The sequence below is a fragment of the Drosophila persimilis genome, unplaced genomic scaffold (genome assembly GCF_003286085.1).
Source record: "Drosophila persimilis strain 14011-0111.01,24,50 unplaced genomic scaffold, DperRS2 tig00000431-arrow-pilon, whole genome shotgun sequence".
In the NCBI taxonomy this organism is placed as follows: domain Eukaryota; kingdom Metazoa; phylum Arthropoda; class Insecta; order Diptera; family Drosophilidae; genus Drosophila; species Drosophila persimilis.
Window position 1 is genome coordinate 4,987,939 of NW_020825312.1, and position 19,368 is coordinate 5,007,306.

Consider the following 19,368-nt stretch of genomic DNA (forward strand, 5'->3'; position numbering starts at 1 on the left):
AAATATAAATTAGCAGAATAATTTGACGCACAACTAGATGTTTAAACAGCTTCATGATAACTGCATGCGAAAACTACGACTCTCTCGCTCTTACTCTCGTACTCTCTCTCGCTCTCTCTCCCCGGGTGCCAGCTGTCTGGTGAAAAGCAACGGTAGCGTAGCTCAGCCGATGCCGATGCCAGCGCCGCAGCTACACTTTGGGTGGGCAGGCAGCGCAGTTGCAAAAGTTACGTGAAAAGGCAAAGGACAGCCCTCTGCGCCTCATAGATACTATTTACATATGTATGTATGGACATACAATACACTCGTATGTGTGGAAAAAAGATTTAACAAAATCCTGAAACAACAATTTGGGGAGCCTAAATTTCGAAAGTGCAAATATGACAAAGACTGAAAAATGTGTTCGAATTAGCAAAGCCATCGGAAGAGCAGGAGTTTAAGGCAGCAGCAGTGGAGCAGTGGCGATACCAGGAACAACAACTTCGATTCAATTGTGTAAGTGCACTCGCCAACTGCGTTCCAAGAAAGACACACGATACACGGCACGCAGACCAAACACACACACACATCACATGTACATACATGCATGGAGAGCGGGACAGACATAACGCACAGGGCAGACAGTCAGGCAGCCAGACAGACAGACAGGCTGCGTGCGTAAAGCGCGGCATGGCCTGGCGCGGGGTGGAAACACGACCGGATGGGCCCTGCTTCGCAGGACTCCCCGCCCGCTCCTCATTCTGCTCCTGTGACGGTGCGACAGTATAAATATAAACATTTTATGAGTAGAGGCGACCGCAAAGAAATAGTGGGGCTCGCCAGGAGCTCCACCAATCTATGACCTCCTTCAAAAGGGCCGCCGGTTTAACCCAATCTAACCTCGACTAAGAGCTCTTGGTGGGGCAAAACGTGTAGAGTGAAGACAACAATGAAATGACATTTCCCGGGTAACGTCTGCGGGATATGATATCCATGGACAACAATGCATGCAAGTCAAGTGCTGGGCATGGGTCCTCCCCCTATGCTGAGAGCCTTCCCTTATAGCAGCCACTGTTTGTGTCCTCCTATATATACATAACATAGGCGTATTGGCACACTAAAGTCATAGATCAAGTGCCTTGACAGTAGGCACAGTCACGCCTCCCGCACCCTACTAGATGTGAGCATTTTAATTAGGAACGTAGCCCGAAAGCAGGAGGAAGGGTTGTCAAAGTTGCGTCTGGAAAAGTTTAGGTATAGAAATCGTTTAATTGGCTGGGTTGCGCAATGTCTTTGAAAGACTGACTATTAACTGTAGACCGCAAGTGTTTTCCTTTGGGTACTAACATGTGGATCTTGTTTGTGACCAAGATCTCAGAAATACTCTTATAAGAACCAAAGAAAATTTGGTGTAGTATATAATTTTTGTTACTAGTTGCAAAAAGAAGAATAGAGGAGAGCAGTGCACGAATACATATATTGTATAAGTTACATAAATCATAATATTCCTTATAAACGGACTGAGTACCGGGAAAAATAGTGTTGGTATTTTATCATGTATTTTCAGCTTATCGACTTCCAATTTCAGGTTCTCCCCCAACTGAATTCCTAAAAATTTCTTGCCTGTCTTCGCTACTGATAGGGAAAACGTATTCAAAACGTATCCCACATGTTGGTTGAGAATTAGCCTGAATGCAATAAATAGACCAGAGCTGTAAAAGAACTGGTTAGTTTTGCCTGAGTCTTTGCTTAGGAACATGAACACTAGTATTACTAGTACGATGTCGTACGATATGTATCATAATAATTAAAAATACTGTGATCTCGAAGTGATTATGTGAAAAGCGGTGAAACATCGTGGACAGCTGCATTTGAATTTCTGGTAAAGAATACCATACCGAAGAGGCCACATTAGCCACAGTCAATCCCATCAGTCCATAGATATCTTTTTCCGTGTCTCTGTGCTCTATTGGAGTCCTACTTTTGCAAAAAGACTGACTGAGTGTAAGTATGTATATTTTTCATGCAAACTGCTTCCTTTATTCCGTCTGTCTGTCTGTTTCTACTCTGTTTGCCTGTCAAAAACGTCAAAATGCGATAGTCAAGACCCAAATGAAGTAGGGGGTGGGGCTAAACTGCGGAATGGGGAAGTCAACTTAAGTGCAGTGCCAACCCCAATATTTCGCCCCTAGTTTATTTGCATAGCTACCAAAGTAGCGCACCGTCCAACCCGGAACCTCAATCCTTAAATGATGTTGCAACCGCAGGCAGAAGAACACACACACACACACACACACACACACTACACACACACACACTACACAAGCATACGGATAGAGCAAGAGGCAAAAAAACACACACACAGAGACAGAGACGACTCGTACATGATGCAAAATAGTGCCATAAATGATATGTGATAGACGGATGGACACTTAGTGGGGCTGCCTGGGATAAGACCCTGTTTGTGTCCACAAATGAAGCTGCATCTATCCCGGTCCTACTTCTTCCCACACCCGTAATTAGCCGCCCTTTACAACCAAACTCATAAAAGCTGCTGTAAGTAGCCTGCTTTGACTTCATTCATTGCCGTACTCTGCCTTCCGGCATCCACCCAAGCACCCATCCAACAATCACTGCTGGTTCCGCCTCTTCTTTCGTTTTTATTACGTATACGCCCCGCTGCTCGATGTGGCACAGCTCTCGAGGCGAGACAACTCGAATGAGTGGAAAACAAACGATTCACACACAGTCTCTCGATCCACCAGCCAGTCAGATAGCCATCTGTTTCGATATTTAGGCAGGGCAAATATGAAGTACAAAATTCAGTTTAAAGAATTCTGAATACCGAGCACTTATTGATTGCGTTTGACAGACTCACGACTCTCAGACGTGGGACAGAAAGGGCTGACCGGAATATGCCACGCGAAATGGAACTAATGGCGACCATTTGAATCGAATGGATTCGTTAGGCTGCGCTTTAACGACAGATCGTATCAGATTGCATCAGATCGTATCAGACTAAACGGCTCGAACTATCAAATAAATCCACATCCCCTGGAGAATTGTGTCCGCATACGAGTATCACAATATAATTGCACAGGCCAGTTTATGGACGCGTAAGTACTCGTACTGCCGCACGATCGCTGGGTCGAAACAGTTTTCGGTGCGAGTCTAAGCAAGCAAACATCACGGATGGGACTCTATGTAGAGAGTAATGGAGTAGAACCAGAGTCAGAGCCAGAGCCAGAGCCAGAGTCAGAGCCCCAACTAGAGCAGAGTGGAACGAGTCTGAGATAATTAACATGAGTAATTAGTACCACATTGTTGTCGTTGTTATTGTTATTGTTATTGTTATTGTTATTGCTGTTGTTGTGCAGAGGGGCTGGAGGATTGGATAAAGAGTCGAAGAGTGTTTAATTCAATATTTGCTTTTCCTTTTCGCACAGCGAAATGACAAAGGTAGCTGAAGGTGGAAGACGCAACTGACGTCGGTTCATCGGCCTCCAACCTGCGGTCCGATCCCATTCCAAGGAGAAGTAGAAGTGTACATAATTCACCATGCGACGACCAAAAATATCACTGAAAAAGTATTTTTATTTCACACTGATCTGCGCTCTCCTGCTCATATTTGGTTTCAATCTCAAGTGAGTAATGGATACGATACCCATCGTTAGCCCCAATCTAAACACGAATCGTAATAACACAATCTATCCCCCAGGGAAAACGAGATATGGAAGACCCGCAGTCCCCGAACAGCCCCGCTGACCACTCAGCAACACCAACAGAAGGCGCAACAATTCCCCTCACCGGACGCGGACCTCGCCGGATCCGAGGAGCTCAGCAAACGGCCTGAGACATCTAGCTCCACTCCAGCTGATAGGCCTATAGTCGCCACTTCGCCCTCGAAAGCAGCAGGAGCAGAGGCTTTAGCGTTGGAGGGTCAGCAGACGGAGGATATAGAGGAGGAGGATATAGACGCCGACCAACATCTGGAGCCGGAGCTGGAGCCGGAGCCGGAGCCGACCACAGCCAAGCTCTGGTTCTTCCGCAATGGTGAATACCATCCACGCCCGGCCAAGACCTACAGCAATCGGCGGGCACGCAAGCGGTACGCACCCAAGCTGCTGCCGCATCAGGATTCGCACAGCGACCGCATTGTCAACCAGCTGATGTACGTGCCGCACAACTACGAGCAAATCAAGGCCAGTGGCAAGCTGAAAACCATCCTCCTCTACAACGGCCTGGGTCCGTGGAATGTGAAGAAGGGGCGCGATGTCTTCCTGAGAGCCAAGTGTCCGGTGGATACATGCGAGCTGACTGCCAATCGGGAGTTTGCCAGTACGGCCGACATGATCCTATACAAAGACCACTACATTCCCACGGCAATACGCCGTCCCAGCAATGCCAAGCAGGTCAGCATGCTCTACTATCTGGAGTGCCCCTATCACACGCAGAATGTCAAGGCACCCGATGCCATCAACTGGACGGCCACCTACAGGTGACAGCTACCTACTCTTTAGCCACTGTTTCTGTTCTTTCTGAGACTTATACGCTTCTTGGTTTTTTTTCTTTTTTCCTTTACGAGCAGACGTGACAGCACCATCGTGGCGCCCTATGAGAAGTGGCAGTACTACGACACCAAAGTCCAGCAGCAGGAGCAGGATCACAACTACGCCGTCAACAAAACGAAGAAGGTGGCCTGGTTCGTTTCCAATTGTGGCGCCAGGAATGGGCGACTCCAGTATGCCCACGAGCTGCAAAAACACATCGAGGTAGATATGGGATTCGATAGGATCTCGTGAAGATACTTACTATCCTTGTCCTTTGTGGCTTGTCCCAACAGGTGGACATATATGGTGCCTGCGGCAACTTCAAGTGCTCGCGTAGTACGGCAGACAAATGCTTCGAGATACTCGACAACGATTACAAGTTCTACCTGGCATTCGAAAACTCCAACTGCAAGGACTACATCACGGAGAAATTCTTTGTGAATGCCCTCAACCGGCGGGTGCTGCCAATCGTGATGGGTGCCCGCCCGGAGGATTACGAGGTGAGTGCCCCGCGTCGCTCATACATACACGTGGATGAGTTTGCCTCGCCCAAGGAGTTGGCCGAATACCTGCGTATTCTCGACGGGGACGACGAACTCTACAACTCGTACTTCAAGTGGAAGGGCACGGGTGAGTTTATCAACACGTACTACTGGTGCCGGGTCTGCGCCACGCTCCACAACGAGGAGCAGCTGCGCAGGCCGCGCTGGTACGGCGACCTCAACGACTGGTGGCGTGGCGCGGGCGTTTGCACCAACGGCTCATGGAGGAACTTCAAGGCGCGCAAGGACGTGATCAGCGACGATTGAGTGCTTGAGTCGGTCCAGATAGTGGGCCTTGGCATTGCGTAGATCCAACTTCTATTTTAATATCAGTGTGTAGCTTTGATTTGTTGTTGTTTTGTAGTTATCACTACCCACTATCACTATAACTATCACTATCCACTAAAGAATGTGTAAAGAATTGCTTCCTTTTTGTCGGCGTTTTAGGTGAATGTTTTTTTGTAGCTAGCCGTAAGTGAACGAGACCTCGAAACTAGCACTAGCGTTGCATGAGGAAATCAAAAAGCGTAGCAGCGGAGCAGCAGAGCAGCAGAGCAGAGTATTCAAACTAGCCCATAGACTAAAAGATCCCCCGGCAGATCGGTGTAACATATACAATACAACAAACAACAAAAACATAAGAGAACCTAGAAACTTAGACTAGTTATACGTGGATATACCACCAGTACATACATAGATTATATATTATATAGTTGTTTAAACTACCAGCAAGTCCAATATAGAGCATAACGAGATGAAAGACGAAGGGCGAAAGACGGGAGACAAAGGGATACAAGCGAGTTAAATGAAGTTTTTATCCGTAGATTGACCCACACATGTATGTACGAGTATTTACTAGCTTAACTGCAGTGGGAATGGGAAAGAGCCATCAGCTAAATAGCTTTGTAAGTGTAATAGATCTTTTTGTAAGCATTTTTGGCTAGCAAACAACTGGTGGATGGACGGATGGATAGCCCTAAAATACGAGTACGTTGCGTGTGAAGTGAGAGCACTTCTTGAATTTACATATATGTTCTATGAGTTTGCAGCTTACATATTAGATTGTCTAGATTGGCTCTTGGTTGGACCGTTAGTCGCAGTGGAGCTACTCGGCGAGGTTTCCCAGCCTGTTAGCTAACCAATTAACTATTTTAGGACCGATTCGCACAAGCAAGTCCTTGGCCAAAAGCCATATCTGAACTAATACAAATACAAATACAAATACAATCACCATTCCTATTTTTCACACAATATCAATTAACATATTGTATATGATTTCTGTTCTGTATACAAGCGATTTTTTTTTTGTTTTTCTACACTTTTAGCAATATTTATATTTATTGTATAACATTTAATTTATAAGTATGGAATAATATCATCTGTCTGTGTGTATTTTGATTGTGAACTTATTAAATTTTTAATTTTTACTGTGATACAAAAATTAATAATAAATAAAAAAAAATTACAAATTAACAATGAACATTGTATTTAACAATCACAAAAGATTGTGGTAGACAACTTTATTATTTCAAGCTTCAATTTGGAACAAGGAATATCTTGGGACGGATATAATAAACAACTGATGGTAGGACAAATTATAACATTTAGTGGAATTTCCCCCTCACATGGAACACATATTTCAAACGATTCAAGTTCCTCTTAGATTATAAAATACTGGAAAAATATATTTAAAAGCAACACATAGCCTTCAATGGCATTTTGGGCACAAGTCGAAACGATATTGGCTTATACAAAAAGTAATTGAAGCAAAAAAAAAAAAATTAGAACATTTTTAAACTGAATAAATTCGAGCAAGCTTAAGGAGTTCAGAATAGTACTCGTACTCAAACGATTCACATTTTCCTTAGATTAAAAAATACTGAACAAATGGATTCAAAAGCAACGCATAGCCTTCAATGGCTTTTTGGGAATATATACGAAAAGTAATTGAAGCCAAATACAAAAAAAATATCAGTTGTAACATTTTAAAACGAAATCAATACGAACAAATTTAAGGAGTTCCGCATATAACTCGTTCTCCTGCTATGATCCAAATGTTACTTAGACATGGCACATTTTCAACTGCTGTAGTAGGTCCTTCAACGCATGTAGTTTCTGCTGCTTGAATTCCTTTTCTCCCGACGAGGCTACTATCTTTGCCGTAATCTTGCGTTGCAGGGCAATGGCCTCCACTTTCTTGGAGAGCTGCGAATAAAAGGACACAAAGGATCAGATGCATTTTCATGTGAGAGGAAAAACAGTACTACGCACCTCAAAGGCCCGCTTTATAATGCCCTGGGGCATGCCAGCCAATTTGGCCGCATTGAAGCCGTACGACTTGGGACAAGCACCGGCCGTGTACTTGTAGAGGAACGTAACCGTTTCCTGAGTGGGATCTGTGGTATCCTCATTTTCCACCATGCAAGCCATGTGACCGAGGGTGACCCTCTGGTCGTTGTGGAAGTAATCGATTAGATTGTGGTAGTGGGTGGAAAAGAGGGTGCGACACTTGAGATTGGCTAGGAAATTGACCACAGAAGCGGCAATGGCTGTGCCATCGTATGTGGCCGTGCCCCTGCCCAACTCATCGAGCAGCACCAGGGAATGGCATGTGGCATGCTTCAGTATGAGAGAAGTCTCGTTCAGCTCCACCAAGAACGTACTGTGCCCGGCCAAAATATCATCTTGAGCGCCCAGCCGCGTGAAAATTCTATCCACCAAGGAAAGACGACAGCTAGCTGCTGGTATGTGAGCGCCCTGAAAGGAGAAATACACGTAATCACAATCAATTGTTATTAGATGCGGCTCCCATCCCATCCGAAAGGCTGAGAGACACTTACAATCTGTGCCATGATCACCAGTAGACCCAGTTCCCTCATCAAGGTGCTCTTGCCTCCCATATTGGGTCCAGTGAGCAGGGATAGGGGGGCTTCCGTTTTGGTACCCAATTCCAGGCCATTAGGAATATAGGTTAAGGTATTCACACAGGGATGATAGCCCTCCTGCAGTTCGATGAACGGCTGATCTACTCCAGAGACCAGCTCTGGTACGCAGATGACCATCTGTTGCCTGGCGTACTCTGCCAGGGAGCCCAACACATCCAGATTGGCGACACAGTCGATGCACTGCTTCCACTGCTCATAATGGTTGGAGAACTTCTCGAAGAGGCGACGGGCCAGGTCCTTAAGCACGGCGTTCTTGGCATCTTCTGCTTGCTGCATGTCCTTGAGCAGTCCCTTGGTCTCTGCGGTGGTGTAGCGACGCGAGGGCTTCTTTCCCTTGGTCTGACCTTCCAGGGCGTACGATTTGTTGGCCTTGTGGGCATGCGACTCGGGAACATCCAACTGGTACCGCTTCTTATCGGAGCCAAAGTAGGTAACACGGCAGCCAAAGTGACGCTCCTGCTCCACGAGGTAGGTCTTGAGCCGTTTCTCAATCTCTTCTATCCGATCCATGACTACATCATACTCTGCATCCATTCCGGGCTGAGGCGCAATTACTCCCGTCTTGGCAGCTGCATCGTGGTCGAAGGCAGTGGAAAAGTATCTCAGCTCTTCGCTGAGGTCGGGAAAGGATCCTCCCGAAGTAGTCAGCTGAGTTATTCTCTTGATCAGTGGGGTCTCACATTGCTGGAACATCAGAGGTAGCTTGGTCAGAGCATTGAATCCCTTGAGAACTGCCATAAAGCCCACTAGCTTCTGTTTGTTGTAAATCTTCTCCTCGAAGAGTATGGCCCGGGAGTCTGGGTGACCGGTCTGTTTGACCTGCTTGTTGCCGAACAGATGGATTTGCGCCAAATTACGCTCAAAGTCAGGCATGGGGGCCAGCAATGCCCGCATCTCCTGCAGCTCACTGGGCAGCCGCAACAGCTCTCCAATGGCTGCCTGTCGCTCTTTTAGTATCTCTATATCGCAGCTGGGGGCACAGAGCCAGTGGTGCAGCAGCCGCTTCCCGAACTTGGTGCAGCAATGGTCCAAGGTGGACTGCAGGGTGTGTTCTTCGCCGATGATCCTTAAGTTTGACAGAGTTGTTGCATCGAGGACCATGTGAGAGCGTCTCAGGGCGGAGACCACTGCTGGCTTGGCCTCTGCCAGCTGATCGGGCGGCACATACATCTGGTAGCGAGCCATGGGCAGTACTTTCGGCTCCAGCAAACACTTGTTGATGAAATAGACGCACTGACCCAGAGCCTTCAATGCCAGCTTGTAGTTGTCGGAGGGCGTGAGACCCAAGTGATCCGAATCGGACTGCATAGTGCGTAGGACCAACGGCCAGTTGTCCTCGGATCCGTTTCCGGCATAGTATCGCTCGGCCAAGAGCTTCAGAGTCTTCTCAGCGTTGCAGACATGAGCTCCATTGCTAGGCAGTTGCTCCCTCAGTATTCCTCCGAGCACGGTGCGTACGACCTGTTGAGTGCGCAAGCTGAGGGCTGACTTCTCGCTGAGAAGCTAAAATGGTAGGATTCGATGTTATTTCAGATGATCGAATGGTAGGCGTCTGTGCAGGACTTACGAGCACAGGCATGTGATGGGAGAGCAGCGTGAGCAATCGAGAGCAGTTCTTATCGTCTTCGAACTCGCCCAGGTGAAAGTCCCCGATGGATGTGTCTATAAAGCAAATGCCAAACCTGCTCCACGTCCCCTCCTCTTGCTCCACCAGGGCCAACATGTAGTTGGGCTGATGATTGGGACCGATTTTACACTGCGACCCGAAAACCTGAGTTCCCCGATTCGTGATCTGACAGATCTCACGGGCCACGACCTTGTCGAACTTGGTGGACTTAATGCGCTTGCACCTTTCTGTCACCATGTCGGGCGTTTCCGTTTGCTCCACTCGAGCCACCTGCGGATGGCAGAAGATTACATAAAAATGATACCAATTTGGATCCGAGGATCCACCAAAGATGCTTACCTTGTAGCCCCTATCTATCAGGATTGTGGACATTTTATCAAAGGATATCTCCGGGAAACCAGAGTGAGCAAACTCGCCACGCATATAGGTAAATCCCAGCTCATTGACACCCACATCGGCATCCCCATGGTACAGCTCATAGAATTTTCCCACTTTAAAGAACAGAACGCAGTCAAAGTTGTTTGACTTCAGAACCCACCACTGTCGCACGCCAGGCGACAGGTTGTTGAGGAACTTTTCGGGCACATGCAGGGTGCTCTTATCGTAGTCCGGATGGTCTGGGCGCCTGCCCTCCTTGTCCTTAATCTTGTCCGGCTGCAAGAACTCGAGCTTCTGATGAGGCCACACCACAGGCTCATCGAGGCTCGATGAAGTGGTCACTATCTCATCGTAGGCCGCGTCCTGTTTCACATTGCTCTGGATGTTTTTTAGCTTCTCCTGGAATGTGGAGCCTTCAGCCAGTTTAACCTTTTGGCCCACCGGCTCATTGTTGTTATTATTGTGGTTTTTGTCCTTGTTGCGGGATTTTTTGGGCGTGGGATCGTCTTCCGATTCTTCGTCATCCATAGGCTCTTCACCCTCATCGTCGCCACTCTCGCTTTCCTCACTGGCAGCATCATCCTTTCCGTCCGGTTCATAGTCAGACTCATCGCCGGAAAAGTCGTCTTCGGATTTGGTCTCCTCCATCTCATCTTCGCTCTCCGACTCGGGTAGAACGATGCGTTTTCTTTTGCGCCGACCACCAAGCTCCTCCTCATCCGACGGAGTCGAAATTGGCAGCTTCCTCTTTGCCGAAGGCTTGGTCTCGGTCTCCTTCTTCACTTCCAGGTTCTTGCCATTGTTGAGATTCTCCTTTTCTGAGTCCGTTCTGTCAGTAGGCGTTGACTCCGCCTTTACGCTGGGCACAAGCTTTTTTTTGTCGACGGCTGGTGACTTGGTGAAATAGTTAAACAAGGTGTTTGTGGGCGTTCCGCCCACACTCGTATTCAGCTTCTTAGACATCCTGCTGCCAGCTTCGAAATGATAGATCCCAGTTCCCGGTAAAATCAAGAAGATTCGCAGACGCCAAGAATATGCGCCAAAATCTGCGTGGCGTTACCAGATGGACACACAAATGTGCGAATGTGGATCCAGCCAGTGCTGCCGATTTCGCTGTTTTCTCGTAAGATCTGGCTTTTTTCAGACACAATGCGGGAAATATTTGAGGGAAGCGGGAGTTCTTGATTTTGTAGACATTTTTTGGACTTTTTTCAGCCCTTTTTATACTGCCACCGGTTACATAAAAAGTGTGAAAGTGTGGCCGGCTCATCAATACCACCTCTAGTTTACCAAATAATTTCTAAACTCTAAAAAGGGGCTAACATTTTTGCTGTTTTCACTACGAAGTGCCACATACATACCTACGCATAATTGGTACGACCATGTTGTACGAATGCAAATCAGAAGCTATCCCCACAGAGCTGGATGAGTTTATGAAAATTCTATAAAATACACATTAAATATCTCTTTGATTCAAATTTGTTAACACCATTATTTCCCATTTTTTTGGATAATGTTCAGCTTTTTTTTTCGTGTTCATGTTAGAAACTGCTTTTTTCCTGATAACAAGTTGGCAGCACTGGATCCAGATGACAGAAAAGCGTTGCCACACTGCGCAAAAAACAGCTGACTGGTAACATTACGATTTTTGCCGTGTAGGACGCAAAAATAAATAAAGTTTCACGAATTCAAGTAATTTTGTAAGAAAAGTAAGAAAATAAAATGTCGCTAGCTGACGAACTACTGGCTGACCTCGAGGAGGACAACGACAATGATCAGGATGAGGATGATACTGAAATGGGGAATGCCGACGATGAAAATGTAGGGATAAGTAAAATGCCCCAAACGTGCAAGTTTTAAATTTGTATCTCCCACAGGAATTGGCGGAAAAACTTTTGAAGCCGGTTCCAAATTTGATGGACGTGGATGTCACAGTGCAGTCGGTGCGCGAGCTGTGCAAGTTACGCGACTCGAAGCGTTTGCAGGACACACTCCAGCAGATCGAGCACTACGCCAGTCGCCAGCGGACCGCCGCCGAAATGTTGGGCAGCGTGGAGTCCGACCCGGAATACTGTCTGATTGTGGAGGCCAATGCCATTGCCGTGGACATCGATAATGAGATCTCCATCGTGCACAAATTCACCAAAGAGAAGTATCAGAAACGCTTCCCAGAACTAGACTCGCTGATCGTCGGGGAAATCGAGTATTTGCTTGCGGTCAAGGAGCTGGGCAATGACCTGGACCAGGTGAAAAGCAACGAGATGCTGCAGGTCATACTCACGCAAGCCACGATTATGATTGTGTCTGTAACAGCATCCACGACACAAGGAACCATGCTCACGCCGGCGGAGAAGGCCAAAATTGATGAGGCCTGTGAGATGGCCATTGAGCTAAACAACTTCAAGTCCAAAATTTATGAATACGTTGAGAGTCGCATGACCTTCATAGCCCCAAATCTTTCCATGATAATCGGTGCCTCCACGGCTGCCAAACTGTTGGGAATCGCTGGCGGGCTCACCAAGATCTCCAAGATGCCGGCCTGCAATGTTCAGGTCCTGGGCTCACAAAGGAAAACCCTTTCGGGTTTCTCACAGACGCAGATGCTGCCGCATACTGGGTATGTTTATTACTCGCAGATTGTCCAGGACACGGCTCCGGATTTACGACGCAAGGCGGCTAGGTTGGTGGCTGCCAAAGCCGTGCTGGCCGCTCGTGTTGACGCCTGTCACGAGAGCGTCCATGGCGAGATTGGCTTGCGGTTCAAAGAGGAAATTGAAAAGAAGCTCGACAAGCTGCAGGAGCCACCGCCGGTGAAGTTCATCAAGCCGCTGCCGAAGCCCATCGAGGGAAGCAAGAAGAAGCGTGGAGGAAAACGCGTGCGCAAGATGAAGGAGCGGTATGCCCTGACTGAGTTCCGGAAGCAGGCGAACCGCATGAATTTTGGTGATGTAGGTGGATTCCGAGAATCATTTGGAGTTGATGTAACCTTTATTTTCATATTACAGATCGAAGAGGATGCCTACCAGGGCGACTTGGGCTACTCCCGTGGCACAATTGGAAAGACTGGAACTGGCCGTATACGCCTGCCCCAGGTGGATGAAAAGACTAAGGTGCGCATCAGCAAGACCCTGCACAAAAACCTGCAGAAGCAGCAGGTCTATGGCGGCAACACAACAGTCAAGCGTCAAATCTCTGGCACGGCCTCTAGTGTGGCATTTACGCCGCTGCAGGGTCTGGAGATTGTGAACCCGCAGGCGGCCGAACGATCACAAACGGAGGCCAACGCCAAATACTTTTCGAATACCTCCGGTTTTCTATCTGTTGGAAATCGAACAACTTAAAAGAATAACATCTTATTTGTCTTTCTATCAAATGAAGCACTTTTAATTATAGATTTGTCGGGCTTAAAATGAGATAGGCGTTGTAAAGCTGCAATAAAGCTGTAAAGGAGATTCTAGTTGTTGTTAGCTCAGTTTGCCCACGTCCAGCTTGCGTTGTATTGCTTCCCAGGAGTTGTTCAGCAGGACAGCCAAAATGCCGGCCACGGTGAAGACGCCGCCAATAATGGAGCAACAGTTTGTCGCAAAGTGGCCAAAGGAGCTGGAAATAGAAATTCACCAAATGAATATTTTACGCTTTAAGATCAATGCTATGCTAGTTGACCGACTTGTGTTTTTCTGCATATTTGACCATCAACGGCGACAGTTCATAGCTGAAGAATATGCCCGGCATTCCCCGTTCGCGGTCTGTTAGATCCTTGCGATATCGCGTGACGGAGAACTGATTTGTGTATATCGGCTGGCCATCGCTCTGGCGCATATATAGTGTAGGTACAATTTTTAAGTAATAATTGAACATTTCGCTTTTGGTTTCTGGAAAAAATAGAGTAGGTACTCAGTTAGTCGTTTCGGAGCTGTACAGCGCTCTCATATTAGCATATTTCAGGCTATATCTATCTTCCATTAAACCCTTCCCACCTAATGACCTATTTGATTAGAATTTTGAAATTTGTTCTGTTTCCATTTTTCCGCTACATCTGTCTCTTTCTCACAACAACGGTACCTGTGTTGCTATCTCGCTTCCCTCCGCTAGGGTCGCACACTGCACGAAGAAGAGCAAGAGAGAGAGAATAGAAGGGGGCGGCGTAGCCACGGAAAATTGATATTTCATTCTGGCTATATAATGATCTGATCTGATCCAGATCGGCAATCTGGTAGATGCGGCCATTCTCTGTGATTCTGCGATTTCGTTTTATTCATACTTTATGGAGTCGGAAACGCTTCCTTCTACTCTTTGAGTATCGGGCATATAAATAGAAAAATTAAAGAGATTTTGCAAAGGGTAAAAAAACTTCAACTTCGGCTCGATATAAATAATTTTCAAATCGGCACCGCAAAAAAGACTTTGGGGATATATTCCAAGATTCTACTCATACAGACCATCCAGTATATTCAAAAGTTTTCGTCTTGTCGCACAGTGTAATTTCAAAAAAATTGGCACCATGTTGTAAATTTTATAGATATTGCTTGCGTAAAAATGACAAATGTTGCCAAAACTACAATTTGCCATCAAAAAATTTACATCTAATTTAAAAAAATTGGACGACTTTTTTCAGTTATCGCTCATTTCTTTCAAATCTAGCTTGTTTTGACTCTGAAATTCTGGCAACACTGGAACTGTACGAGAGATGTTTCAGTGGCAGCGCTAGTAAACATCGTGGCAACCCTTGCCCCATTTGACAGCTCACACGCACACACATACGGACGTTCACAGTCACACCAGTCGGTTCAGTTCATCACTTCGAATCCGAATAAATAAAAATATAACGAAAATATACGGATTGTTGAGAAATTCAGCGCGTTTTTAAAATACTAATCGAAGAAGCGACGCTCGCGGCTTTGATTTCCTCGCAAACAAAACGCAAATACGGACAATAAACAGAACACGGCATGCCGTTGCCCTCGAGCTCCTTCTCCCAGAAGGGACCCACATGCTTTGATAAGATGAAGAGTGGCTTTATCATTGGCTTCTGCGTCGGCATGGCCAGTGGAGCACTGTTCGGTGGCTTCTCGGCCCTCCGGTAAGTTGGCTTTTGAACGATCCACCGTGGAAAGTGACGCAAGCTCAGATACTTTGTTATGTAATTATGCCGGCTAACTAACGACTGAAACTCGCTTTTGCAGATACGGACTGCGTGGACGTGAGCTTATCAACAATGTGGGCAAAGTGATGATACAGGGCGGCGGAACTTTTGGTACTTTCATGGCCATTGGTACAGGAATACGCTGTTGAGCCCACAGCAGCCCCTTGGGAGCAGCAGCCTCTGCTTCTGCTGGCATTTTTGGCAAAGTTTTAGACTATTAACACATAAACTAATCATTATTCAAGCCTTGTTTAAATTACGTTAAGTTATTGCAATAGAGATTTAAAATTAACCCTCCCGATGTGTACTCAACTCACCTGCAACGTCCACCCGCAGACCATCCAGGGGATGCGTCTTGGCAAACTCAATCTTTTCGCCGAAGGACAAATGGTTGATTGTGTGGGAGAGCTTAACATTGCTAAATTGGAAGTCATGTATGTGGAACTGGCGTATAGAGAAGCTCTTGCCGGGCGCAAAATGGAAGCTTCCCGCCATTCGATTCACCTCAAGGTGTCCCTGTATGCGGCAGCCCTCTTTGAAGGCGTCCTCATCGGTGCGTTTGTACTTGCCCTTGCACTGTTCGATCTTGTCTACTTGGACGTTCCACTTGTGCAGGCGGTAGGCATCCAGAACATCCTCGCATGTGTTGCAGCAGCTAGCAAAAATTCGTTTGAAATTAGTTTCGCAGTGAGTCATTTTGGTGTTTTCTTTACTTACTGCGTGGCGTTGTGCTCGGCCCCGTAGCAGCTACCGCAGGTGACATTCTTATTCGGCGGCGAGACGGCCACAATTTCCTTAATTGGCGTCTCCTTGAGCGGCTCACCCTTTAGGTCGAGCCTATGCTTGAAAATATCGTGGTCCACCCGCAAGTGTGTGTCACCAGACGAGTCCATCGCATCCAGGGATATATAATTGCAGGCCAAGTTGTGCAGGGTGACGTCCAAATTGATGCGCAACTTGTGCCCTCTTGTGGTGTCCACAAACAGTTCCTCGTTCAAGGCGGGCTGCATGTAGCTTAGAAACTCGAGGAAGATCAGCAGGCTTATGATGCTGGTACTTATGATAGTCACTAAACGGAAAAACACCGTGCCGGTCGGTTGTGTTATGCTTCTTCCGACACCAAGTTGATGTTTGAAAAACACTTACCAGCGGCGCCGCCCACTGTCCGCACGCTGAAATCGTCCAAAGTGCGGGGGTACGCGTCTAGGCGACGCAATACGTCAGCGAACTTCATTTTGTGCACAAAAACGAATGTTAAAACGATCTAAAAGGTAAACAAAGGGATTTACATGATTTTGTGGCGGCGGTGCTGTTCGTTTGTGGGACCGCGGGGGAAACGCGGGTGAATGACAGCGCCACGTCTATTTAGTGACGGCGGATTTATATACCGACTGGCCCTCAGAATATACCGAAATATACCGTGAATATACCGAAGAAGAAAACGTATTATCCCACTAAACGTCCTCTATTTAAATAGCTGAGTATCTGGAGTTCAACCGCGGAAATTAAAACTGGTCGTAAATGTTCCAAGTATATTCATCATTTTCCTTACCTCAAAAAACAAATTAATAAGATATCTTTCACATAAGCTGCGCTAATATTCTAATATGCAACGGTCGTCAATGGGTTACCCGCTCTCCGTTAATGATCGGAAATCATATTCCACGATTTTGATATTCGGTTGAATATTACTAGCTAATGGGGAGTCTCAGTCCTGAACACATAGTTTTAGCCTATAAATGAATCAATTTCCTATAAGATATGCTAATTTTAAGAACTCTCTTTTATTGAATTGTGTCTAAAACATGGTTTAAACAAAAAAGATATTGTTGCGATGAAAAGTCCCTCCACGAAGAGAGACTCTGCAGTGCTGCCAGATCGTTGAAAACAGTTCAGCACATTGTGAATGGCAAAAAGTGTTTGAATTTCCCGCTTTTCTGAATAATGAGAAATAATGTAATTCAATCAATTATTTACTGGAATTATACAAAAGTTACATTATTTAGCTACTATATATTTATATATAAAACTAACTATTACTATCCTAATAGTACAAGATTTACGTTTCTTAAGACTCAATAAACAATACAAATTTATTTATAAAAGAAACACTAGTGATAATTTTATTATCAATATTATATACATACTTGGGCATTGAACAATTTTGGGAATTGGCTGGAACTATCTGTACAACATTTTTTCATACTAATAAGTTAAATATTTTAGTGTTTATTTTCCAAGTGAATAAATGTAAAAACATATCCTTATATTTTGTTATAAATCCACGTACATTACGGGCATTACGTTCCCGGCTTAATAATATACCGTTAACCGAGATTGGGCTAATTTTATATGATTTTTTTTTTGGTTGTTCAATACGTAAGAGCGACTTTGAGGAAAAACTTTTATCAAGAACTATTTTTCTTATTGGAGATAACAGTAAAGGAAAATAAAAAAAAAAAAACACAAAAATATTGAAAATCAAAGTTAATGAATTTATATGTAAATTAGTAAATTTAGTCAACACTTTCAATAAATTTATAAACTATTACCTGGACAAAAGTATACGGAAATCGGTGTTTATTGATTTTGAATGTTTTTTGGCATGGTGGACATTTTGGCGGAAATGTGCATACACCAAGTAATTGTTCATTAGTTTTGTTTCCGTAAAATATATGAAGTTAAAGACTTTTCAAGCACTGCTTTGTGTCTGGCTGGTTTCGTTTGGTCGTTAAGCATACGCTGTGGTGGCTCGGAAATAATCAACAGAGCTAGCGGCCTTCGTTTCGCCAACGCCAACGCCCCCTCCACGCCCACCCCCGTTCCGCTACCAAGAACAATGTCATGTCTTGAGGCTGCGGTTTTGCATACATTAGGGCCAGACCAACCCCAAACCCCCCAAATTTTCGCTCTAATCCTTCTACGAGCATTGCTGCTCCTGCTGCTGTGGTCCAAGAGAGCGCGTCTAATTTTATAATGCATGTTAAATAGATGAAAGGTTAATTGAAAGAAACCACAAGTTTCGACAGCCCACGCAGCTAATGCTTAGCTTTTAGGGGTTGTGCGCCGCAGCCAACATAACCTAACCAACGCTAAGCAACAACACAAATGGGAGTCCGTCGGGATGGCCAAGGGGATTTTGGTTAGAGTTAAAAGTTTTCGCTTAAATATAAATCACCGAATGGCTTGCCGCTTGACTGACTGGAGCCAAGCCAAGCCCAAAGCCGAAAGCCGAAAGCCCAAAGCCGAAAACCCAAAGCCCAAAACCCACCCAAAAGATAGATGTAGAACATACCGCGAGGTTGTGTAATTGCTAATTAGCGTTGCGTCCATGTGGCTGCCACGCTCACTCGCTCTCCCAATCGGTTGCTCTCTCTTTGACACAAAAGCTCTCGCCTGAACAGGTAATCACAAATCAGGCACGCCGGCAGATGACAAAGATTAGCAGTGGTAATTTCTTTTTAACTTTGCAGATTGATTGGGTTGGGTTGGGTTGGGTTGGGCTGGGGTCGCGTGGGGTCACTAGTCGAATAAGAGTATCCATAGGTAAACGAATCCGGAGCGGATAATGTTCTCTGTCATTCCTGGAACCCGATATGTTGGGATCCTTTCATATTTTTCTTGGTTTTCTTTGTGAAAAGTTCATAACCTTAGAGTCGTTTTAAATGTGACTGTCTCATGGCATGGCATGGCCATAGGGCATTCGGGCTTTTGTCATACTATCATTTGATCCATTTTCCCCGTCGACTCTCCCCGCCCGCGCATATCCTGCTGTCGTACTGCCCTCCACACTAATTTGCATTCCTAACCATTTCGCTCTAACCAATTCGAGTCATTTCTTATTTGAAACAATGAACCCAGCAACAACACGAACAAACAATGGAGAGAACGAGAAAAGGAGTCATTGTGCCCTGGCTTTGCAGGCAATAAAAGACTTCACAGACAAAAGAGAGTGCGCGGGCGGCTGGGAAAGAGGGGGAGGAGTGGGGAGTGAGAGAGAACAGAGCGTGTCAAGAAACTTGGGCCAGAGAAAGAAAATCAGCAAAGAAGTTGGCGTAAAGCAGCTTAAACAATCAGGACTGCCTAATGGATATTGACACTTTAATGCCCTGGCCACCGACGACTCTGACTCCAAGCTGGAGTTCTCACTCTCCCGAGAGAGGCTGAGCGGAGAAGCCTCCTCGCACTCGCAATCGCACTCGCA

The 19,368-nt window shown here is 45.9% G+C and overlaps 5 protein-coding genes across 7 annotated transcripts; 3 read left to right on the forward strand and 2 right to left on the reverse strand.

Moving 5' to 3' along the window:
* The first annotated feature begins 272 nt into the window (after positions 1 to 272).
* LOC6596938 (glycoprotein 3-alpha-L-fucosyltransferase A) lies at positions 273 to 6,492 on the forward strand. Of its 3 annotated transcripts, none has more exons than XM_026989835.1 (5): positions 273 to 495; positions 3,426 to 3,623; positions 3,698 to 4,477; positions 4,568 to 4,751; positions 4,823 to 6,492. In XM_026989835.1, the coding sequence occupies exons 2-5, from the start codon at positions 3,538 to 3,540 to the stop codon at positions 5,336 to 5,338; spliced, it is 1,566 nt and encodes a 521-aa protein (XP_026845636.1). In that variant the 5' UTR covers positions 273 to 495; positions 3,426 to 3,537; the 3' UTR covers positions 5,339 to 6,492. The 3 variants fall into 3 exon arrangements, with proteins under 3 accessions (XP_026845636.1, XP_002022220.1, XP_026845637.1); XM_002022184.2 differs by lacking the exon at positions 273 to 495 and adding an exon at positions 1,815 to 1,983; XM_026989836.1 differs by lacking the exon at positions 273 to 495 and adding an exon at positions 2,693 to 3,095.
* A 61-nt stretch (positions 6,493 to 6,553) lies between these two features.
* On the reverse strand, positions 6,554 to 11,042 carry LOC6596937 (probable DNA mismatch repair protein Msh6). Its single transcript, XM_026989552.1, has 5 exons — positions 9,983 to 11,042; positions 9,584 to 9,913; positions 7,912 to 9,519; positions 7,343 to 7,828; positions 6,554 to 7,276 (listed from the first exon to the last, which is right to left on the reverse strand). Exons 1-5 carry the CDS (start codon positions 10,982 to 10,984, stop codon positions 7,133 to 7,135), a joined length of 3,570 nt encoding a protein of 1,189 aa, XP_026845353.1. The 5' UTR covers positions 10,985 to 11,042; the 3' UTR covers positions 6,554 to 7,132.
* A 652-nt stretch (positions 11,043 to 11,694) lies between these two features.
* Positions 11,695 to 13,394, forward strand: LOC6596936 (U4/U6 small nuclear ribonucleoprotein Prp31). The gene is made up of 3 exons (XM_002022182.2): positions 11,695 to 11,842; positions 11,899 to 12,969; positions 13,027 to 13,394. Exons 1-3 carry the CDS (start codon positions 11,744 to 11,746, stop codon positions 13,360 to 13,362), a joined length of 1,506 nt encoding a protein of 501 aa, XP_002022218.1. The 5' UTR covers positions 11,695 to 11,743; the 3' UTR covers positions 13,363 to 13,394.
* LOC6597056 (endoplasmic reticulum-Golgi intermediate compartment protein 3) lies at positions 13,384 to 16,493 on the reverse strand. The gene is made up of 5 exons (XM_002022179.2): positions 16,311 to 16,493; positions 15,882 to 16,233; positions 15,482 to 15,819; positions 13,689 to 13,893; positions 13,384 to 13,621 (listed from the first exon to the last, which is right to left on the reverse strand). Exons 1-5 carry the CDS (start codon positions 16,396 to 16,398, stop codon positions 13,486 to 13,488), a joined length of 1,119 nt encoding a protein of 372 aa, XP_002022215.2. The 5' UTR covers positions 16,399 to 16,493; the 3' UTR covers positions 13,384 to 13,485.
* Positions 14,836 to 15,456, forward strand: LOC6597057 (reactive oxygen species modulator 1). The gene is made up of 2 exons (XM_002022180.2): positions 14,836 to 15,101; positions 15,205 to 15,456. The coding sequence occupies exons 1-2, from the start codon at positions 14,971 to 14,973 to the stop codon at positions 15,311 to 15,313; spliced, it is 240 nt and encodes a 79-aa protein (XP_002022216.1). The 5' UTR covers positions 14,836 to 14,970; the 3' UTR covers positions 15,314 to 15,456.
* Positions 16,494 to 19,368: the final 2,875 nt, after the last annotated feature.